Genomic DNA, 20,926 nt, shown 5'->3' with positions numbered 1-20,926 from the left:
CCAGTCCCTCTCTCCCACCTCCACACAGTGGCCAGCTGGCCCTGCTGAGGACCCGGACTTGAGACTGTGACTCCTGCTTACCCTGCGCTGGTCCCAGGACGCAGGGGCCATCCCTGAGATTGCCTGGCCATGGCCCAGATGGACAGTTTTGTCCAGAGTCTACTGAGAGCTGGGCTGGAGGGACACAGTCTGGGCACGGTGAGTGGAGGTCGAGGAAGGAACAGGCAGGAGGCGGAGCAAAGAGTTTATTGTCTCTGGAAGGAGTGAGGGTCATGGTCTCACACCAGTGGACACCTGCAGCGTGACTCTGCCTGGGCCCCATGGATGGAGGTGGCTGAGAGAGTGGAGGGGGCTGCCCAAGGTCACAGAGCAAGCTGGAGCCAGAGCGAGGGCAGGAGCCACCCTCTGCATGCCTGGACTCTTCCTGCCCCTCACAGGGCATTGAACAGCCCATTCAGGGCAAGGGACCTGACACAGTTTGCTGTCACCCCAAACTGGGAAACACCTGTCTCTTGCCAGGGCAGCTGAGGCTCAGCTTGGGCTGTGTGAGCAAAGCGCCCTTGCCAAGGATGAGAGAGGTGGCCAGGTCCTAGGTGGAGGCAAAGGCACCTTTCGCACCCCCTCAGAGAGGGAATGTCCACCCCAGTGTCTCCAAGGATGGAGCCAGGACAGAGGTGGGAGGTGGGAGGATGGGGGGGCCTGCAGGCTTGGGAGAAGGTGCTCACAGCAGGGCCCAGAGGAGGCTGAGGCCCACCTGGAGCAGAAACCCCATCTGCAGAGCCCAGGGCCTCCCCTGGGAGGCGAGCGCCCTGTTGCAGAGGTTTCTGGAACAGCACTTCCTGGTGATGCTGTTGACCACCCCAGGATTCAGGACCCACTTAAACATCATGTTGGTGTTGGGGCACCTGGGAGCACAGTGCTTGCTGAGGAAGAACCCCTTCACTGAATCTGCGGAAGAAAGAAGACGGGAGGTGCCCCTGAGGCTCCGGGAGGGAGGACTCTGCTGTTACAAGGACAGGCGGGGGTGGAGGGGGGGGTGGGGGGGGCGGGGGGGGCCGGGTGCTCTTGAGGTGGGCAGCGAATGCCAGAACTAAACCTCAGAATCATGGAACTGTTGGCCCCTCAAGGGCTACAGATACCACCCCTGACCCTTTCACAGGGCTGGCGCTGCAGAGCAGTGGGAGCATGGCTGCCCAAGGTCACCTTCGAGGTCACAACAAAGACAGGGTCTAGGACTGCTGGCCCTGGTGGGGGCTCTTCCCTGAAGCCACCCATGGTCTGGACCACCCTGGCCAGCCCAGGGGCCTGTGAGTCTCTGAGAGACAGGGTGAAGCAGGGCAGAGGGGACAGGGGCTGGGAGCCACAGAGAACCTGTGGGACACTCAGCCTGGGCTTGGCCGTCTCCCCACCGTTCACCCAAGGACGTGGCAGAGACCTTCAGAGGAACCCCTGGAGGAATGCAAAACTCAGAACAACCCGAACTGTAGGAGAAAATCCGCTCGTGGGTGGCATCCACCTCTTCTGTTGTATGACGTTGTGTTGCGTGCGTTGTGCAGCACTGTAATTTGTTGCGTTGATTACGTGACGACGTATTCTACGATAATCGTATTCTATGATGTTATGTCCTCTCAAAGGCTACGAAGAATGCTGCTCAGTGGCACATGGCTTAGAAGAGCCTGAAGGTGGGAAAGAGCATGCCTCTTCCTCCAGGAAGCCTCCAGGGCCCAACCTTTAGCAGCTGCCGCCTGTCTGCAGTAGTCAGGGTGGGGATCTCAGGCAAGGTCAGGGCACAAGGGGAGGGACCCCCTGAAGGGAGCCCTCATCACTGCCCACTCCCTGCATGGAGGACCGCCATCACACTCCCTCCAGCTACCGCCTTCCAGGCCCGGAAACTAGAAACACGATGCTCGGGTGGAGCCAAAGATAAAGGCAACGGCTGTGAAAGAACAACAGGACGGGGAGCCTCAGATCTCGTTCAAGCAAAGGCTGACTTGCCCTCCTCATGCGCAAAGTTCTCTATGGCGGCGAGGAGGAGGGGGAGGCCTCCTGAGGGGCACCATGGGAAAGGGTCACCATGGAGATGAGGGTCAGACTGTGGAGGAGGGGCTGGGCCTCCCTCCGTGTACAACGCCACCTTGAAATGTCTTTTTTTGGCCACTCACTCTTCGTCTATTTTGTATGTGGGATGCAGCCACAGCATGGCTTGACAGCGGTGTGTGGGTCAGTGAACGGGTTCCAGGCAGGAACTCCAGGCCACTGAAGTAGAGCGTGCAAACTTAACCACTACGCCACCGGGCCGGTCCTCTTGAAATGTCTTTTTAACCCACCGGAAAGGTAATGGGGAAAGGAACCGATGGGCCACAATGCTGGGGTGAGCTGGGCCTGGTGAGTGGAGCAGTCCTGCATGGGGCACCGTGGCAGACGCCAGTGCCGCAGCAGGGGCCACAGCCTCAAGGGCGCCTGCGTTTCTCACTGGCTCGTCCGCTTTACAGGTTTACCTCCAGGAAGCCCAGTCATGCAACATATATTTTCTTGCATCATTTCTGGAAAATCAGGACCTGAGGTTCATTATAGGGAGCAGATCAAATGAATGATGCTCCAGCCAGGCCCCTAGGACGTGCAGCCACAGAGAGGAGGCAGCTCTGCTGGCGCTGGCAGGTCCCGGGGACCTGGAACCACCTGGCTAGAATCAGCAAACTGTGATTGTGCCTTCTCGGGAGAACAGATGGGTCTCTCCAGCTCCAGCTCTCTCTAGACATCTGTATCATTTCACAGCATCGCTGGAGGTTTGCTGGGTGATATTTCAGTGCGGCTGGGGAATGTGTTCAGGTTTTACTTTATGATCTTCTCTAAGGCTTGTTTTTAAGTGAAGTCTTATCTCTTCAGCCCCACAGTCAGCCACGTGGACGTGGGGCCAGGTGGGCAGCCATGGGACACCAGGTGGCCCAGGTGCAGCCTGCTTGGCTGACCCTCCTCTCCACGGCCACCCCTCTGGCTGTCCTGCCCTCCCTGTAAGTTCAGTGACACCAGAGCTGCTGCCCTGCTGGCTATCCCTAGGGGAGTGACACTTAAGAACCAGAACCTCAACAGGAGGAGAAGGAGCAGCCCAAATTCAGAGTCCGCGGCCATTCCGCCTGGGGTCCAGTGGGAGGAGAGAGCACGAGGTGCTGTCAGAGCGATGGGTCTCAGGGCGCCCCGGCCCCGGCCCAACCCTGCGAAGAGCCCAAGGGTCCAGGCCGGGCCCCAGAGGCTGCGGCACCAGCCCCTTCCCTGGGCGCCCAGGGACTCACCAAGGTTGACGAACACCTCGTTGGAGACGCAGACCTGGTCTGTGGAGTTGCACACGGTGGGCTCGCACGACGCCGGGCTGGAGACTTTGAAGCACTGGTAGCAGCTCAGCTTCAGACCTGTGGTGCGGCCACGGGCCTGGGTGGAGCGGGCTGCGCACCTGACCCGGGCGCGAGGCGCGCCTCTGAAGGCGCGTGTAAGAAGTGCGGCGCAAAGAGCCCCAGCGCCCCACCGGAGCGCCCTGCAGCCCACTAGAGGCGCGGTCTCGCCCAGCTCGCCCCTTACCTGGCTTTGCTGAGCCTCCACCAAACTCCGCAGACACCAGCAAAGCCCAGAGGCCTAGAACCAGCCCCTCCATGATGCCAGACGGCTCAGCCTGAGGGGGTGGGGTGGAGCAGAGAAGGAGGCTTCACCCCAGCACATCCCGGACTCCCTGAGCCACAGCTCCCCTCCCCTCGGTGGTCCCGCCTCCCTGGACCCTCCTCATTCCATGCCCTTCAGATCCTGGTTCTCTCGGGACCCTCCTCCCAGCCCCTCCCCTCCGCCAGGCTGCAGGGAGCTGGGCCCTTTGAGGAGAGACAGCCCGGGACGGGAGGGTGTAGGGGCCTCCCAGCCCCGCCTCAGCAGCTCCTGCTCTGGGCAGGGTCCCCGGGGCTCCCTGAGGACGGCAACCTCAGCCTCTAGCCACCTCCTACTGGAGCAGAAGCCGGGCAGGGACTGCATCTCCCCTGCCCGTCCACCCCCTGGGCAGCCTCAGCCCAGGTCAGCTCTGATGGCCCTTCTCGCCCTGTGACAGACCGTGTGCAGCAGGGCTCCCCCCTACCGTTGGCGCCCTGGGGACTTGGGATCAGGTTGCGTCCCTGCCTCAGGGGCACTCGGATGGCTGAAACAGAGACGTTCCTTCCCTGAGGGGTAGCAGGAAGTGGTCTGATGCTGGAGGTGGAGGAGAGGGCCGGAGGGCTTCAAGGGGGAGGAGGGATCATTGGAGCTGGAGAGCAGGTGATGTGTGGACAATGAGGTGAAGCAAAGGCAGCCCAGTGGGTGAACGTCCTGAGCCAGGCGGCAGCAGGAACCCAGGAAAGTACCGCTGAAGGGCCAAGTGGGGGGAGGAGGAGGGGGGGAGACGAAGGGGGAAGAGGAGGAAGGCGGGGCGGACGAGAGGGAAGAGAGGAGGAAGGCGGGTAGGAGGAACAGGGGATCAGGTCACCGCACCGACTGTTGAATCTTTGCATTCTTTCTCCAGGGCTTGGAGTGACTTTGAAACCAGCAAGCAGTTAGCCATTGATGATTAAGTAGCTAGGAACTAAAGGTTTTTTTCCTTTTTGCAATTACTGAGTTTTTGCAATTACAGCTTTTAGCTGTTTGACCCGCCCATTGTTAACTGGCCGCTTAGGCAATACGCTGACTCCCACTAGGCTCCTGTGGATGACAGCTCCCTGGAGCCTGGGTCACCGTGGTAATGGGCGTGTGAGCTGTTCTTCAGCAATTAGAACCCCTTTGTCCACTTCAGGCCGGTTGAGACCACCAACCCCATCAACTGGGCCCGCGCAGATGTCCAACAGGCGACATTTTGACATCAAGAGACTAAAAACTCCACCTCAGGTTCCGCTAATGCCACACCTGTGAAGAGGCGTGGAGTCTGACTGCGCTTGCACAGATCGACAATTCCCTCCCCTCTCCTCACCTCCAATCACCTCTCTCCACATTTCAGACCACCTTGCCCGCCATCCCATAAATGTCCCTGAGTCCCCATTTCGAGGAAGCGAATCTGAGGCTCATGCTCTCGCTTCCTCACATGGTTGCCTTGTGAGTAAACTCTCTCTCTGCTGCAATCTCCTCCTCTGGGTGTTTGGCTTTGCAGCTGGGTGGCAGGCAAAAACGAACCTGGCGCGGTAACAACTTTCCCGCTCCCCTGTGTGATGGGCTGTGGGAGGCCAAGGAGGAGGGAGGAGAGCCTGAGCACCTCTACCCAGGCGGCCTCTTGGCCCTGAGGGACTGCGGGCGTGCTCGTCCCACAGGCCACGGCTCTGTCCACCGCGGGGCACCGGGCTGTGCTGCCTCCAGGACCTGGGAAGGTCTGGGCCCCTGCAGAGCGGCTGGAGCCTGAGAGCCTGGGCTGCACAGGGCCTCACCCTTGTCTGCATGCTGCTCTTCTCCTCAGCTCCGCCCGGGGTCGCATGCAGCTCCTCTCGTCCACTCCACCCAGAACCACACGCGGCTCCTTTCCTTCTGCCCGGGGCTGCCGCCCACTGCAAGGTTGGGTTCCGTTTTGGAGACTGACGTCCTCAGCTCCTGCCAGGCTGCCTCCAACGAGGCGTCCTTCTCCCGTGGCTGAGTCCCTTGGGACCGTTGACTGTCCCTGTGATGGGCCCACGGGGTCTACCAGGGGGTTTAGATGTGCTTGGGCCCCATGGAGTTTCATTTCCCGAATCTCCCCCGCCTCGTAGGGCCGCAGGCAGAGTGTGGGGGCCCTTCCCCTCACAGCGCAGACCCGGACCCCTCCCCACCCAGCTCCTCCGCTCAGCCCCCTCCTTTCTTCTTGTTTTCAGAGCCCACTGGCTGACACGTTCTCACTGGGCCCTGGTGCCCAGGAACCTGTCCTCAGGGGAACCAGCCTTAAAGAGGAGAATCCAGCGACACTTGTTCCAGCCCAGTGAGGCTCACTCGGGGGAGGCTGGGGCTGTCACAGTGGGTGCAGGTCCCGCTGCAGCGGGCGAGAGCTGGGGCTGGACCCTGAATACAGCAGGGGCAGCGGGGCTGACAGCCAAGGAGCAGTGGGGGCGGGGCGTGGAAGGTACTGAGAGGAAACCTGGGGGCGGTTCCGGGTAAACCAATTTGACAGGATTCTTGCTGAAGGCAGCAGGATGGTCAGACCTCACCTGGGGGGTGGGGGACGAGGAACCAGATCAGATATCCAGGGCTGGGGTTCTCTCTAAAACTGGATTTACAAGGAAGGGCACAGCTGGGCCCCGGAGGAGGTTCCGGAGATGACTAGAGGTTGGTCAGGCACAGATCTTTGTCACCAGACAGCACGCAGCTGACGACGCAGCATGGAGTCCGTGCCCTGAGGGCTGGGGCAGTGGTCCAGGGTGGGGCCTCGCCCCTCTGGGGGGGCCGTCACCCCCTCATGACCTCACCTGGGACCAGTCAGTTCTAAGGGCCCGATCTGCGCCCAGGTGTGGGCAGGAAACGCTGCCCTGTCCCCTGACCCTCCCCGTCCCCTGTCCTCCACAGCTGTCCCCAAAGGTGCCCTCAGCTGGGCGTCAGGCGTTCGCATAGCCTTCCGCACTGTATCCCGTCAGTCCAGTCTTCCCCCGGTTCCTTCTTTCTCTGGTCCTTCCTGACTTTGTTTGCTCAGTCACAGCCTTGGAGCACCTGCGATGAGCAGGCAGGGGCCGCCGGATCTGGGCAGGCAGGTGCTGCCACCCGGCCCTGCCCTCAGGGCCCCAGCCAGAGGCGGGTGAGTGGGAAGACAGAAGGGGTGGCTAGTGGTTGGGAAAGGCCGTCCCTGACCCCGCTGTGACTGCTGCCCGCCACCTCCACCAGTGGCCACCGGTCCACCTGGTGATCCAACCAGCAGGACTGTCCCTGCTCCCTGTCTTGCCTAGGGCACGTTCTAGGGATCCGCCTAGCCAGGCAGAGCCTCCATGGGGTTGGTGGGCCCGGGGTGTATGGGACTGAAGAGGTTCATTCACTGCATCATGTGTTTCCTCAGCTGTCCATTCATGCTGTCATCATGTTGAACATGAAGCTGGGGCTGTGGAACCCACAAAGCCGACAATCGGAAGGATGGTGGTGCTGGATGCAGGTGTGAGAAAGGGGCCTGGGCGGGGGTGGGGGTAGGTGGCAGGCATGGCTGTCCCAGGAGGAGCGGGGCCGGTTCATCTGGAGCGGGGCTGATCGCACGCTGTCCTGGCCACACAGAGGGGGACGTGCTCAGGTCACACCGCTGTCAGCACCCCCACACAAGAAGTGGCCATCCTCCCAGGTGACCACTCTTTCTCTGTCACTGGGCCAGGGACGTCAGCGGGCACACTGGGCAGCGATCGCTCGACTTCCAGCTGCCCTCCCGGCCTCGTTTCTGATCTCGCTTGTGAAGGAGCTGCTGGGAAGCTGGTTCCTGGAGGCGATGGGAGTGGCTGGGGACGTGAGGATGCAGAAGGCTCAGAAGCAGGCGGGGAGGGCAGGGCGCTACGGGGAGGGGAGGAGGTCCACCTGGGCCTCCTTAGACCTGGCACACGGGTGCCTGAGCTTCCACGGTCCCTGGCACCAGGACGGGGCCCCACCACCCCGCCTCTGCCCCAGCCCGGCGATGGGTGGGTCCCTCGGGTCCCGGCAACTGCCACTGTCATGGTCCCCAAGCCGAATGTGCTCATGGTGTTGGTGTGTGGCCTTCGCCCCGAGCCCGGACAGGAACTGCGGGAGTTCGGGCCTTCTCGGGCATGGGAGGAGGGCAAGCCCACCTGGCTCATGGCTGTGAGCTGCCACTGGCCAGCCTCAGGTGGCACAGACAATGAGTCCCTTGAGGGACCGGGCATTTGGTAAAACTCAGCTCTGCTCCCGGTGAGCATTCTCTTACCCACACGGCTGCGCCCCAAAGAGGCCGCTCTGCAGCCCCCACTTGTCAGCTGAACACTGAGAGGAAAGAGCCCTCACTCCGAGCGGGCAGGGCCCGGCCTGTGGTTCTTGCTCCATGAGAGGCCAGCCCATGGGTGTCAGCCCCGTCCCTGCCTGGGCCTGCACATGACTGCCCCCTTCGTCCCGAGACAGGAACAGCAGGGAAAGACAGCGGCCTGCCAGACCCCGCTGAGGCCAGACACTGCTGGGGAAAGGTCCCTGCAGGTGGATCCCCTGGGCTTCTGGCTCTGCCAAGGCGTCCACTGGGTCCTGGTGGCATTGACACTTGCTCCAGGTGTGGCCCTGTGCATCCTGCTGACCCGGCCACACCGTCCAGGCCCCGCACAACCATCTTCGGTTCCTGTTTGGGTCCCGAGCTCATTGCGTCGGACGACAGCACTGGGTTCGCAGCCCAGGCTGTGCAGCAGTGGGCCCATCTGGACGTGCAGGGGACTCTCCAGGCCCCATTTCACCCTCAGGCCACAGGGTGCTGGAGCGAGCCAGCGGACAATTAAAGGACAGGCCCAGACAGCCGATGGGAGGGACAAGAGGACCCCCACCGGACCGCACATCTCGGGCAGCCGTCTGAGTCTCATGCGGCTGCGCGGCGACGGGCTCTTCTCACTGACCGCACCATCCACCCTGCCATTGGCCGGCACCCTTCCTTCCAGGCACTGACGCCGCGGCCTCCGTGGGAGACCCTGCAAGGGCCTTCTGCCCCTCTGCCCGTTTCTTAAGACTCAAACAGATGGGAAACTAAGACGGCTATTAAGCGGCTATGTGAACCCATTTGAGAATAGTTTAGAAATTCAGGATTTGGTGCTGATCAATTCTGGAACAGGACGGATTCACATAGAAATGTGTTTCTGTTAAATGCTCCGTCCTTGGGTGACGGAAGTTCGAGATGAAGAGAGCAAGCAGTTCTCTTAGTAATGTGGAGCTTGACGACCGAAGGGGACACACTGATGACAGCACTAGGCCTGGCGCTGGGGGAGGCCGGGAGGGGACACTCACGGGCTGTATCCAGACTTGCTCCTGGATGCTCCTCCTCCTCCTAAACAAACAGACCAAACCCACGCAGGACGAAACACTCCGGAGCTGCCTTTCTGAGCAGCAGCACTGAGTGGCTGGTGAGCCTGGGTCAAGCGGGGCTGACAGGGGGGCCTGGTGGGAGGCCCCAGGGCAGGGGCCCATGACGAAGGCCTCACTGGGAGCCCTGTGACCCTGCCAGTCCATTTCATGTCCTGACATCACAGACTCTGTGTGTCTAGGGGACCCCACGAGCCCCGTGGGACTGTGTTTTTTCCGTGTGCCCTGGCCGTCAGGACTCTGCCCAGCCCTGGTGCCATGGGCTCAGCCTTGAGTCACTGGCCAGAGCTGGTCATCTGAGCTGCTTCCTGGCACAGGTGAGGACGACGCAGGCGGAGTTCTCCGAGGTAGACCCGGTGCGCTCAGCGGCATCTCTCCCTGCCATGGTCATGATGAGATGCACAGTTGGGGTCCGCCCGCCAGGCTGGCCCCATTGGCATGCTGGGAGTGACCTTGATCCTGGACTTGGTCCACTGATGCCTCTGACTGCTTGCCTGGTCACTGTCCCAGCCCCTCAAAGTCCCAGCCATTCGGCTCTGTGATGGACAGCCTGTGTCTCGCTCACGTCCCAAGAAACCGAGGAGTGGAGTCAGATCATCCGGCTGCAGGCAGGACCCCTGTGTGTGCTTTCAGCTACAAAGGCTCTCCCAGCAGGCGGGCCTCAGGGCCAAGTGTCCCCACAGCTGACGTGGGGCTTGGTGGAGCACTGCAGCCTCTCAGGGGAGTCAAGGATGCAGGCCCCCAGCCACTATGCCCCGACACACACCTGCAGGCCCAGCCCAGGTGCCACTGGCCTCCCCTCAGCCTCTCCCCAACCCCTGGGTCCTAAAACTGCAGGAGCCCTTGCTCAGGGTTCCCTCATGGGGAGATGATCCCCGACGCCCACGTCAGTCAGACATGCTATTCCACACTGTTCCATGCAGGGAAACGGAACAGGGGGAGGTGGCGCTTCCCTCCACTTCTAGCCTGTGGCTCACACTGTCACAGGAAGCGCTGAAGACCCACCCTTCCCTCCATTTCTGCTCTGGCTCTTGGGCTCCTCCGACCCCCTGACAGCTCAGCTCTCTCTGCAGCTCAGCTGAGCTCCTGGCAGCCCCCACAGGCCCCGCGCTAGTGGGGGTTATGACAGTCTTTCAGGTCTCGGGACATGAATGACAGCTCACACCCTCATCCCACAGTTCCTGAAGCATCTGGTGCCCCCTTGCCTCCGTGGACAGTCCCCTGGGCTAAAGCCTGCGCACCTCTGGGGGAAGGGCTGGGGTCCCTACCCGTGTGCTCCTGTTGTGGTGAGTTCCTTTCTTGCGGGGACCCAGCACCCCCAGCCCATGAGTCCCAGGTCTGAAAACTGGCTGAGGTCCTGAACCCGGGTGAGGGGCTGCGACTTTTTCTTGGGGTGACTGCACTCAGCCTCCCATTTACCGTCTAGACCTCCTCTGCTGGGGCAAACCGCGGCACGAATGGGGAGCTGGGAATGGGGAGCCGGGAACGGTGGACAGTGCTCTGGTGGCTGACCATCCGCTTTGCCCTCAGGGTCGCCATGTTCTACCGTCCCTCTCGGTGGCTCTCTGTGGGGTAGGTCCCTGGACCGCCACCCTGACGCGGGTGGATGGGATAGTTACCGCCCCGGACTCTGGCTGCAAAGCGCTGCCCTCTGTGAGCCAGTGCCGCCACCGGGAGCTCGCGGACACAGCGGCCATGGTGGTGGGAGGGAGGCTGCGCGGGGGTCCAGGAGCAGGACGCCCCCACCAAGGCTGCTGCTGCTGCTGCTGCTGCTGAGACCCCCACATCTTGGCACCGAGATTGGAGCCGCCCGCAGAGCGCCGTCCTGCACGGAGGCCACCAGCCGCCCGTGGGGAGGGTTTGTGCCAGTCCCGCCTTGGGAGGCGGTCTTGGTCCTGCTGGGATTGCTGCCTGTGCCAGGTGCGGGTTTGCTTTTTTGCCCCAAGGGCCTCGATCGGCACCTTTCTCTGAGAATCACAGAGCGATGTGCTGCCAGGAATCTCCTGTGATATCACCTCAGACAAAGGGACAAACTCCACACCCACAGACCTGAGTGTCCCAGGGCTGCTGGAAGGAACTCCGTGCATTTGCCCTACTCACAACAAAAGAAGCTCGTGTGCTCACAGCTCTGGAGCTGGAGCTCCAAAAATCAGGGCGCCAGGAGGCCGGGCTCTCTGAGGGCCCGGGGACGCTCCTCCGCGGCTCCTTCCAGCCCCCGGGGGTGCCGGCGCGCCTCGGCGCTCCTCGCTTTGCGGCAGCATCACCCCACTCTGTGCCCCATGTTCACATGGTCTCCCCTCTCTGCATGTCTCTGTGTCCCAACTTCCCTCTTCTTACAAGGACACAGTCATACTGGATTTGGGGCCCACCCTAATCCAGTCCGACCTCATCTTAACCTGATTCCATGTGCACGGCCCTATCCACAAATAATGTCACAGTCACAGGTTCCGGGGGTGGGATTGAGCACGTCCTTCTGGGGACATAGTTCACCCCAGAACACGAGGAATGATGTTGGGCACACGGACAAGGAGTCCACTGTTCACATCGCACCCTCCTCGCTTGGCAGCTGTGGAGACCGAGCACGACCCTCAAAGGGAAGCCCAGACACTGGAGTGCGGATGGCCCTGAGCAGGTGTGGCTGGTTCCCGTCAAAGTGGCTGCCGCGTGACACTGTGATCCTAAGACCAGCGTGTGGGCCCAGGAACGAGCGCTCCCCTCACCCCATTTCCAGAGCCCTGTTCTCCATAACATTACCGTCTGCTGCAACAGAAGGCCTGGTGCAGGATGGGGGGTCCCCGGGGGCCCGGGAAGGGTTCTACTACACGGAAATCTGTGCTGCCCTCTGGATGTTGTGGGGTCCTCCTGCCAGTAGAACAGCCAGCAGAAGAAGCGCTTTGTTGACAGGGCTGATTGACGACCTGGGGTTGCCTCTGAATCCTGGTGAAGAGAGGAAATCCGTAGGAAGATGGGGCGGTAACCGGGCTCTCCTCGGTGCCCCGTGCCTGCTGATAGCCTGGCAGGTGGGCGATGCTGGCCGCCACAGGCAGACAAAGGCACCCTGGGGGCAGGCCCAGAGCCCTCATGAAGGGTTGCATTACTCCTGGCAAAGCATGTCGGGGGAGTCATGAGGGCACCCTCCCCTCCGCCTCCAAGACAGACCCGCCCTGCTGCCCCTTCAGGGCCCACTTCCCCCTCCAAGCCAAGGCCAGCCTCTGAGCCAGCAACCCTGAGACAGGAAGGAGCACGAGCGAGCGGGCTTTATGCACGGAGCGGAAAGGTGATGACGTTTGGAAATAAATCAACGTAACTCACCATATTAAAAGACCAAAACGAGGGAAAAACTGTGCGTTCATCTCAATAGACACAGAAAAGCCATTTGACAAATTTCGGCTCAATTCACGATCAAGCTAGTACTGGAAAGGAACTCCCTCACCTGGGGAAGGGGCTGTGGGAAACCCAGGGCTGGTGTGGATCTGAAGGCGACAAACTGCAGCTCCCCGCCAGGGGGAGTCGGCGGCTCCCCGACGTCTGCTCCTTTCACCAGAGGACTTGGCCAGTCAAATAAGGCAAAGAAAAAAGAACAGGTTTTCAGGGTGGAAAGCAAGAAGCAAAACCGTCCTTATTGTGCGGGCCTCGTCATCTACGCGGAGAGTCCAGGGATCTTCACGCAGTTCCTAGGATGCACAGGGGACGAGATTGATAGAAACATTGATTGGATTGCTAGAGTCTAGCAACAAATAACTCAAGACTGAAACTTAAAATTCCATGAGACGACCCCAAAAGTGCAATCTATTAAAGAAAAATGGACAAAAAAAAAAAAAAAAAAAGGGAAGAAAAATTGGGCTTCGTTAAAATGAGAAACTTTGCTCTGTGGAAGCCCGTGTGAAGGGGATGAGAAGGCGAGATGCAGACTGGAAGAAAATGTTTGCAAACCACACGCCTGGCAAAGGACTTGTGCCCAGAATGCGGAGGGAACTCTCGGAACCCAACAGTGAAAAACAGACAAATAAACAGTCTCCTTAGAAAACAGGCGAAAGACCTGGCCCTGAGGAGGGTCTGCCGAGCAAGTGCGCCTGGGAGCGTGGTCGGCGCCATCGCCAGGGAGATGAGCACCGAACCACAAGGAGCCATCACCACACAGCGGGCAGAGGAGACAACGTGAAGTTAACCATGGCGCAGCGGTTAAGTGCGCACGTTCCAATTCTCAGCGGCCCAGGGTTCGCCAGTTTGGATCCCGGGTGCGGACATGGCACCGCTTGGCAAAAGCCATGCTGTGGTAGGCGTCCCACGTATAAAATAGAGGAAGATGGGCATGGATGTTAGCTCAGGGCCAGTCTTCCTCAGCAAAAAGAGGATTGGCAGTAGTTAGCTCAGGGCTAATCTTCCTTAAAAAAAGAAAGAAAGAAAGAAAGCAGGTCTTCAAGTCCTCAGTGGATTGGTCACAAACAGAACGTAAACTCTAGGAAGAAAGTTAGAGAAGCAGAAATGATAACGACTGTGATAAAAACGAAAGAATACCTATGGTCTAAAGCAACAACCCCAACATCTTGTGGGTTTATGACATACATGCAGGTAAACGTTGAGACAACAAAGTGCAATGGGGCGGAGGTGGTGAAGCTTTGCCGTGCCAGGTGCCTGAATGGCTCAGGACGGGCAAGAGCACTAACGCGAGGTGGATTATGGCAAGTCAAGGACTCAGACTGTCATCTCCGACCACCACCGTAGGAAATACACCTATAACGGAGAAAAGGAAATATGAAAAATGTTTCATAAATCCAAAAGAGTGCAGAAAGAAAGTGAAAAGACAGTTGGGAAAAGTGAAAGCAAAGAGCAGAGTGGGGGACCTCACCTGCATGCCTGTTGTGTCTGCCCACCAGTATCCAGTGTGCTGGCTGGCCCGGCCCCTGTGGTTCTTATTATGACCGTGAGACACCCTTCAGCAGTAGCCATTGGGAAACCTTGAAGAAATAAAGATTTGTTACCTACAGCACCTGGAAAGTACACAGCCCGCCTGGGGCCACACAGCGATGTCGTGGGGAGAGAGAGTGAGCAAGCGCGGGTCTGGGGTGCTGCTTTTATTGGGGTCGAGGGTGGGGGCCTAGGGTTTTGTGGGCTCACTCTTTGTTGGTGAATCTAAAATATAAGAGTGGGCATTTAAAGCTCAGGAAGAGAAAACAGAAGAGGCCCCGAAAGTCAGTTCTAGAAACCAACCAGGATCTCTGAAACGAAGATGCCTTGTTGGGGGGTGGGCACGGGCTGGCTGTTTATCCCGTCCAGCAGCTGACAACGTGTTTTCTGAGACAGCTGTCACCGAAGTGGGCGCCTCCGCAATCAGCGCTGATGCCAGGCGCTTGCGTCACTCACAGACATGCCACGTGGCAGGGCTGCACTACATTACCCCAAATATATTAGTTCTCACACGAAAGGTAAATGACCTAACTTTCCAACATAACGGGAAAAATCTTCAGATAAAAATAACAATAAACCGGTTACAACCCTCATTGTGAAATGAGGATACAGAATAGCTGGAAGGAAAAGAATGGAGAGAGATGTGAGGCTGAACCTCTTAATCTCAAGTTCGTGGGCCTGACGCCCAGCAAGCCAAACTCTGAGACGTCCATGCTTGGAGACGGAGAAAGGTTTATTCAAATTGCCCAAAACGGGTAGGTGGGAGCCTGGGTTCGCTCAAATCTGCCTCCCCGAGAACAGAAAGCAGGGTGTTTATGGAGCTAAGGGGCTTGGCAGGAGGAGCTTCGGGGAAACAGAGGGGCCACTCCCCATAAGCCCCTGGGCGATCTGACCTGTGGGCTCCAGGGGCTGCTGAGGGCCGGTGAGCGCAACCTCCCAAAGGCATTCTCTTCCTTCTGCAAAACAAGCTCACAACCCTGGAGACCTGAGCCACCCCTCGAGTTAGACAAGGAAACAGCAAATTGCTGATTGAACATCTGTGTACCCCTCAGGCACCCGGCCTCAGACGCACCGTGCTGATGGTAAGCTAAAGAAATCTTGTTTCATGACATTAATGCTGAGGAAAGTACACGCTACAGTGAGAAATATTACTGAGATAAGAGACATTTTTAGAGTGATAAAGGGCCAGTCCAACAGAAAGATACGTCAACCCCACACTTGTACACATCTCACAGCAGCTTTGAAACATCTAAGCAAAATTCGCCAGAAGTAAATGTTGAAGCAAAGTCACAATCACACTTAGCGAGTTAATATAAGTCTTTAAGTGACGGATAGAACAAGCAGACAGGAAGTCAACTAGAATGCATGAATTTGTTAATAAAAATTAACATTGTGGACATGTATAGAACATTCCACCAAACACCTGCAGAATCCACATTCCTCTAAGCACGTGTATAACATTCACCAAATACGTCCTGTGTTCAACCGTGCAGTTAATCAAGAGAAATAAATAAAATGTATGAAGGTTGGAAAGGAAGAAATGCAAACCAGAACGGCTGATGCTAAAAGGACTGAAAACACCAAGTGCTGTTCCCACACGAAGGGCGCCATCTGCTCGCTGAGAGACAAAAGCCAATGTCAACAGGCAAGATGGCGGCAGAGAAAGGGCATTTTATTACAGCTCTCTAGCAAGGGGGAAGAGGGCCAACAAATGTCTGAAAGAACCATCTTAAGGGGGGCACAGAACCTTGACACAGTTCTATGGGCCAGTGGGTCACAGGGGAGGGGGTTTGGAATGTTGCCCCTCTAGTGTCACCGACTGGGAGTGGCCACCCCAGATAGACTCTGTCAGGGGCCATCACATTCCCAAGGAACTCAAAAGAACAACGTTATCATCTTATCGCAGCTGGAAGGTACACACACAAGCAGGGGCCATAAAGTCTACAGAGCAGGTGGGCCTCCTGGGGTGCCCATCCAGCTGGGTGGGTTAGTCAGGGGTCGTTCGAAGTTACAGTATGGTTTCTTTCTACAACATGGCTTCCCTTATGTCAATGCTGTGTGGAGCTGGTATCAGCATTGTCAAGAATGCGGGGCAGCCGGAGCACCCACAGGTTGTCAGCATGAGTATAAATGGGAACAACTAGTTACAAACAAGTTTGGCAGCGCCTATTGAAATTAATGATCTGTGGGCCCTGTGACCCAGCAATCCCACTCCCAGGTATGTGCCGAAGAGAAGTGAGTCCCCACAATGAATGGCCGGGAACGTCCACAGTGACTTATTCCCGAGAGGCGGGCCTGTGCCCCGCTGGATGTCCACTCAGAGAAGCAGGGGCAGGTGCGTGCTGGCAGAGCCGCACAGAGGGTGCCACGGGGACACGAGAGAGTGCTCCTGCTGCTGTGCTCACAGCATGGGACCCTCACACGCCTAATGCTGAGTTAAAAAGCCAGAAGTGGCAGAATTCATGCCTTGCAGCTTTAGAACTCGGGCTCTTCAAGGCCAGCAGAGGGAGAGTCCACTGTTGGCGAGGGCTTTTAAAGGACTCAGCCGCCCAGGAGGGGCCCCCAAGGACACTTCCCTTCGGATTAACATGCAGCCAGTGGATCAGCTGCAGCTGGAAAGTCCCTTCACCTTCTCCTGCTCCTGGGGCTCAGAGCAGGTCCAGATCTCGCTCACACCTGACAAGAGGTTTCTACATATTGAAGTATATGGGTAACTATTCGGGTTGAAAACTGATTCGGCTTGAACTAAAAAGCCTGATTTATGGCCTATCAAACATACAGTGTAGGGGCTGGCTCAGTGGGTAGTGGTCAAGTTCACAGGCTCCACTTTGCCAGCCCAGGGTTTGCGGGTTCAGATCCTGGGCATGCACCTACACCCCGCTCATCAAGCCATGCTGTGTGGCGTCCCCTGTACAAAATAGGGGAAAATTGGCACAGATATTAATTCAGTGACGAGCTTCCTCAAGCAAAAAGAAGAAGATTGGCAACAGATGTTAGCCTGGGGGCCAATCTTCCTCACCAAAAAACATTGTACATCTGCTTTAATCATTAAAGCAAAGAACGCGCTCTCTTAAAATAGAACGCGTGCTTAATGCCTAGGCCCCTCCTCAGCCCTATCGGGACGCCCAGATTAGTCCCTTTCCAGACACCAGGGTCACGGTGAACTGCTAATTTGCACCTAAATGCCTCTTTGAAACTGGTGCAAATGTATCCTGGGGGTGTTTAATGTATGTTCTTTCTTCTAAAAAGACACAAGTCTGTACTGAACACCATGCTTCTCGGGAGCCTTTCGAGGGACTTCCTTCACAGTCCTTGCTCTGGCTCAATTAAAACTCACCTCATTTCTGTGTCTATAGAATGCTTACTGGATACTTTGCATCTACACACCCAAATGGAGGCAATCACACAGAGTCAGGCGTGACCATGGAGGCCGGTGCAGAATTGTGACGACCAGATGCATCCCAGCTCCCTGGGCTAAGAGGGACAATACAGCTAGAGGGGCTGGGGCCACTGGCAGGTTTCTGGGAAATGATAACTGTCGATGAAAATAATCCATAGCCAACCTATAAATCAAAATTTGGGTTTATTCTGAGCTAAAATCTGAGGACCATGGCCCGGGGCCTTTCTTCCTGACGGAAGAAAGGGCACCAAAGAAGTGAGGTGTACAGAGGGGTTATATACCCCCATACAGGACGTTTCACATATGATTGAAATGTCCCTCCCACAATAGTCACGAGATTGCCCTGTCTGCACAGCGCTTGATGAACACAGCAGGCAGTGGGTCTGCTATCTCGGTGGGCGTAGCAGGAGGCAAGTCTATTGTCTCAAGCTGGGTGTTCACAGGTGAGCACAGCAATCAGTTCCTAGCCTAAGGAAAGATGCTTAATCCTTAAGGAAAAGCCAACGTTGGGAGGGGGAGGGAAGTTGCACCTTTATCTCAAGGGCCTTTTCTCTTGCCATAGGGAATGTCTAAAGCAGATATACAATGCATGCTCAATGGCCATGGTCAGGCCCTTTGGAAAGACAAGGTCAGACCGATTTAGATTTACACCAAATGGCTTCCTCATATACTCCGATATATCCTATTACTTGCCATTTTTATTTGTCATAACATTAGATCCATACTTCATACCGCACACAAGGATAAACTCCAGATGGGTTAGGGGCGTGACCTAAAATCATGGAACTCCGCAAGCGCTAGAAAGAATCATGGGCACATTAACTGGGAAAGACTTTCTAATGGCTCAAAATCCACAGACACAAAAGATGGATGAAACTGATGACATTACAATAAAACCTTTTGAATGCCAAAATTCGCCACAAGCAGAATCAGGAACCACTGACAAACTGAGACAAGATTTGCTTCGAGGATTATGGCAAAAGTGATGTGGGCTTGGGGAGCTGAAGAGTCGAAAAAAAGATTCCTTGAACTCTCAAGGTCTGGTGGTAGCGCTCTTTTATTCAGAGAATAGCGTGGGGACACACGGGCAGTGGGAGCTGCAGTGGGTTGAGGGTAGAGCTAAATTTACAAGGCATAGATATGTGAGTTATTTCTTTACAAGACAAGGGGAAGATCATGGTAAAAAGTCATTACAATAGTGCCAGTGCAGGTGGGGTCTGGTTAGTGGGTGGTCGTATAACTTTGGATACGAATCAGGTCAGGAGGTCCTATGCCTCCTGGAGGGTGGTACAGATCCATATGTAGGCCAGGACGCCTTGGGCTTCTCTCCCTGGGGCAGCCTTGATCCTCATCAAAAGGACAGACATCCCCAAGCACACAAAGAAGTCTTGACAGTGGGAGGGAGGTGTGACATCAGCCAAGGGGTGGAGCAGGGACTCCTGGGGCCTCTCCTCCATAGAAACACAGAAAAAACTGGTAAAACACAGTCAGACACAACGATACTGGAACTCAGAAAAATAGTCAAAGGTTTCCAGCAACCAAGCGAAGGGTTAGGCAAGGACAAGGCGTCTGCACGGGGAGGAGAGGCTTGTGGTGTTTTCCAGGGTCCATCTCCCTGTCACCCCCCTTTAGCGGTGGCCTGGAGGACAGCAGCTGAGTTCCTGTTCCTGGTGCCAGAGGGAGCAGAGAGCAATTGTTCTCAAAGAATCGTGGCTGTTTGTTTTCATCTACTGAGTGGCTCCCTGAAGCACCAACATGAGGGCTTGGCATTTATTTTGGAGAACTAAGGCTCCGCGTCCAGAGTATGGGGACCTAGAAATGGCCACCCCAAGGTATGTCTCTTTGGCATGATTATTTGAGGCTGGTTTCTTTGCAGACAGGAAAGCAACTGAAAAGTAGAACTTGCTTGCCCTTTGTTAGGAGACATTTACGTTGTAAAGGAACTCTCCATCTGTAAAGATATCTCCCTCTCTGTACCAGGAAGAAGAAAGGAGATGACCTTGTCTCTAGAAACTCTTAATCAATGGGGAAGGCAAGGACTTAAATCTGCATTTGTTTATTGTGCTTGTCTGGTGACCTCCTGTAGCTGACTTCCCTCCCCCCACCAACGTTGGCGCTGGCGTTTCTTTAAGGATTAAGCATCTTTCCTTAGGCTAGGAACTGATTGCTGAGCTCACCTGTGACCGCCCAGCTCCAGACAATCAACTTGTCTCCTGCTACACCCACCGAGATAGCAGACCCACTATCTGCTGTGTCCATCAAGCGCTGTGCTGACCGGGCAATCTTGTGACTATTGTGGGAGGGACATTTCAATCACATGTGAAACACCCTGTTTAGGGGTATATAACTACTACGTGCACCCCACTTCTTCGGTGCCCTTTCTTCCTTTGGGAAGAAAGGCCCCGGGCCATGGTTCCTCATAAAGCTTTGTTTAATTTTCTCTTGCTATTCTGTCTCATGTGAATTTAATTCGTTCTTGGCCAGACGAACCCACATTTTGGATAGAGGAAATGTCTTCCTCCCCTGCAAGAGTAATGAAGGGTCCCGGGTCTCTAGGGGCCTGCAGGCTGGGACAGATGGTGTGAGCAGCCCTCCCTCTCAGTGTCAGGAAACACCCCTGGGCTTATGGGCTTACTCAGCACCATGTGACAGCTTTTTTTTTTTTTTTTGGTGGTTCCAAGGAACACCCACCTCATGGCTCCAACATCTGAGCAAACGCCGGGCCCCAGAGCGTGGCCGAGCTGACAAGGGAGACGAGCAGAACTAATAAAGGAACTAGCACCACAGGGCCCCCCTCTCCACCCTGAGGGTGCTGGGGGAGAGGGTCCACAGGAGGGGGTCTTCCCCATGCCCGCCCTGCGCAACAGTGTCCCTGGAGAGGCCTCAGGCCACAAGAGAGCTCAGAGCCCCATGGAGGCCACTGGGGAACACGCCTCTCCTCAGGCACTTCTGACATCCGCCCTCTGCTCCAGCCCCTAAGAGGGCATCCTGACCACTCCTCGCTGCCCCTCTCGCTGACCACCCACAAGCACCCACAAGCAGAGTGCTGGCCACGTCCCCCAGGTCCCACGGCCCTCCTGCCCCACTGCCACATGCCTGTCTCCCTCCTCGAGGACTCAGGGCTGCCCCCACTCCTCTCCTCCCCCACACCCACCTCCCCCCTCTCCTCCGGCTCCCTCTACATCCACATTCCAGGCCCCAGAGACACCAAGGATGAGCTTTAAGGTGCAAATCAGATTATTTAATCCAATACCTAAAGTGCACAGTGTCTGCAGTCCCTACAAGGCCCACATGTCTCGTGACTGCCTGTGTCCCCTCTAGTCCGCTGCCCAGGCTGCCCATGGCAGGGGCTCCAGGCCAGAAGCCCCTTCTCCAGGCCTGGGATGGTTGTGTGGTGTGCCCCTCAGCTTTCAGCCCATCCCAGTGAGCAGTCTCTGCACAGTCTACCATCTCGTCTCTTCACCTGACTTGGAAGTACCCTGACTGAATCTTTGCTTGTCCATCCTCTGTCCCCCACCAGTCTGAGAGCAGGGACGGTGTCTGCTTATTTCTGCTGTGCCCAGAGTCCAGGATGGATCTGGCACACAGCCAGCACTCAGATCTCACATGTCGGACGGCTACAAG

General features: G+C 57.0%; 1 protein-coding gene and 2 long non-coding RNA genes across 8 annotated transcripts; 1 reads left to right on the top strand and 2 right to left on the bottom strand.

Moving 5' to 3' along the window:
- Window positions 1-231: 231 nt before the first annotated feature.
- LY6L (lymphocyte antigen 6 family member L) lies at window positions 232-4,331 on the bottom strand. Of its 6 annotated transcripts, none has more exons than XR_011543298.1 (5): window positions 3,961-4,087; window positions 3,574-3,664; window positions 3,291-3,407; window positions 1,436-1,676; window positions 808-948 (listed from the first exon to the last, which is right to left on the bottom strand). XR_011543298.1 is itself a non-coding variant. In XM_070631219.1 (4 exons), exons 2-4 carry the CDS (start codon window positions 3,644-3,646, stop codon window positions 722-724), a joined length of 417 nt encoding a protein of 138 aa, XP_070487320.1. In that variant the 5' UTR covers window positions 3,647-3,664; window positions 4,087-4,331; the 3' UTR covers window positions 232-721. The 6 variants fall into 6 exon arrangements, 4 of the variants coding, with proteins under 4 accessions (XP_070487320.1, XP_070487316.1, XP_070487317.1 ...); XR_011543299.1 differs by having other exon boundaries at window positions 930-948; window positions 1,477-1,676; XM_070631219.1 differs by lacking the exon at window positions 1,436-1,676 and having other exon boundaries at window positions 232-948; window positions 4,087-4,331.
- Window positions 4,332-4,477: 146 nt separating this feature from the next.
- LOC139085192 (uncharacterized) lies at window positions 4,478-17,247 on the top strand. Its single transcript, XR_011543297.1, has 3 exons — window positions 4,478-6,748; window positions 7,004-7,096; window positions 8,059-17,247. It is a non-coding gene; the product is annotated as an uncharacterized lncRNA (long non-coding RNA).
- Window positions 12,311-15,183, bottom strand: LOC139085191 (uncharacterized). The gene is made up of 3 exons (XR_011543296.1): window positions 13,844-15,183; window positions 13,513-13,728; window positions 12,311-12,668 (listed from the first exon to the last, which is right to left on the bottom strand). It is a non-coding gene; the product is annotated as an uncharacterized lncRNA (long non-coding RNA).
- Window positions 17,248-20,926: the final 3,679 nt, after the last annotated feature.

This window comes from Equus przewalskii, chromosome 8 (genome assembly GCF_037783145.1).
Source record: "Equus przewalskii isolate Varuska chromosome 8, EquPr2, whole genome shotgun sequence".
Lineage (NCBI taxonomy): Eukaryota > Metazoa > Chordata > Mammalia > Perissodactyla > Equidae > Equus > Equus przewalskii.
Note: the sequence above shows the minus strand (reverse complement) of the source record. Positions and strands in the feature narration are given on the sequence as shown.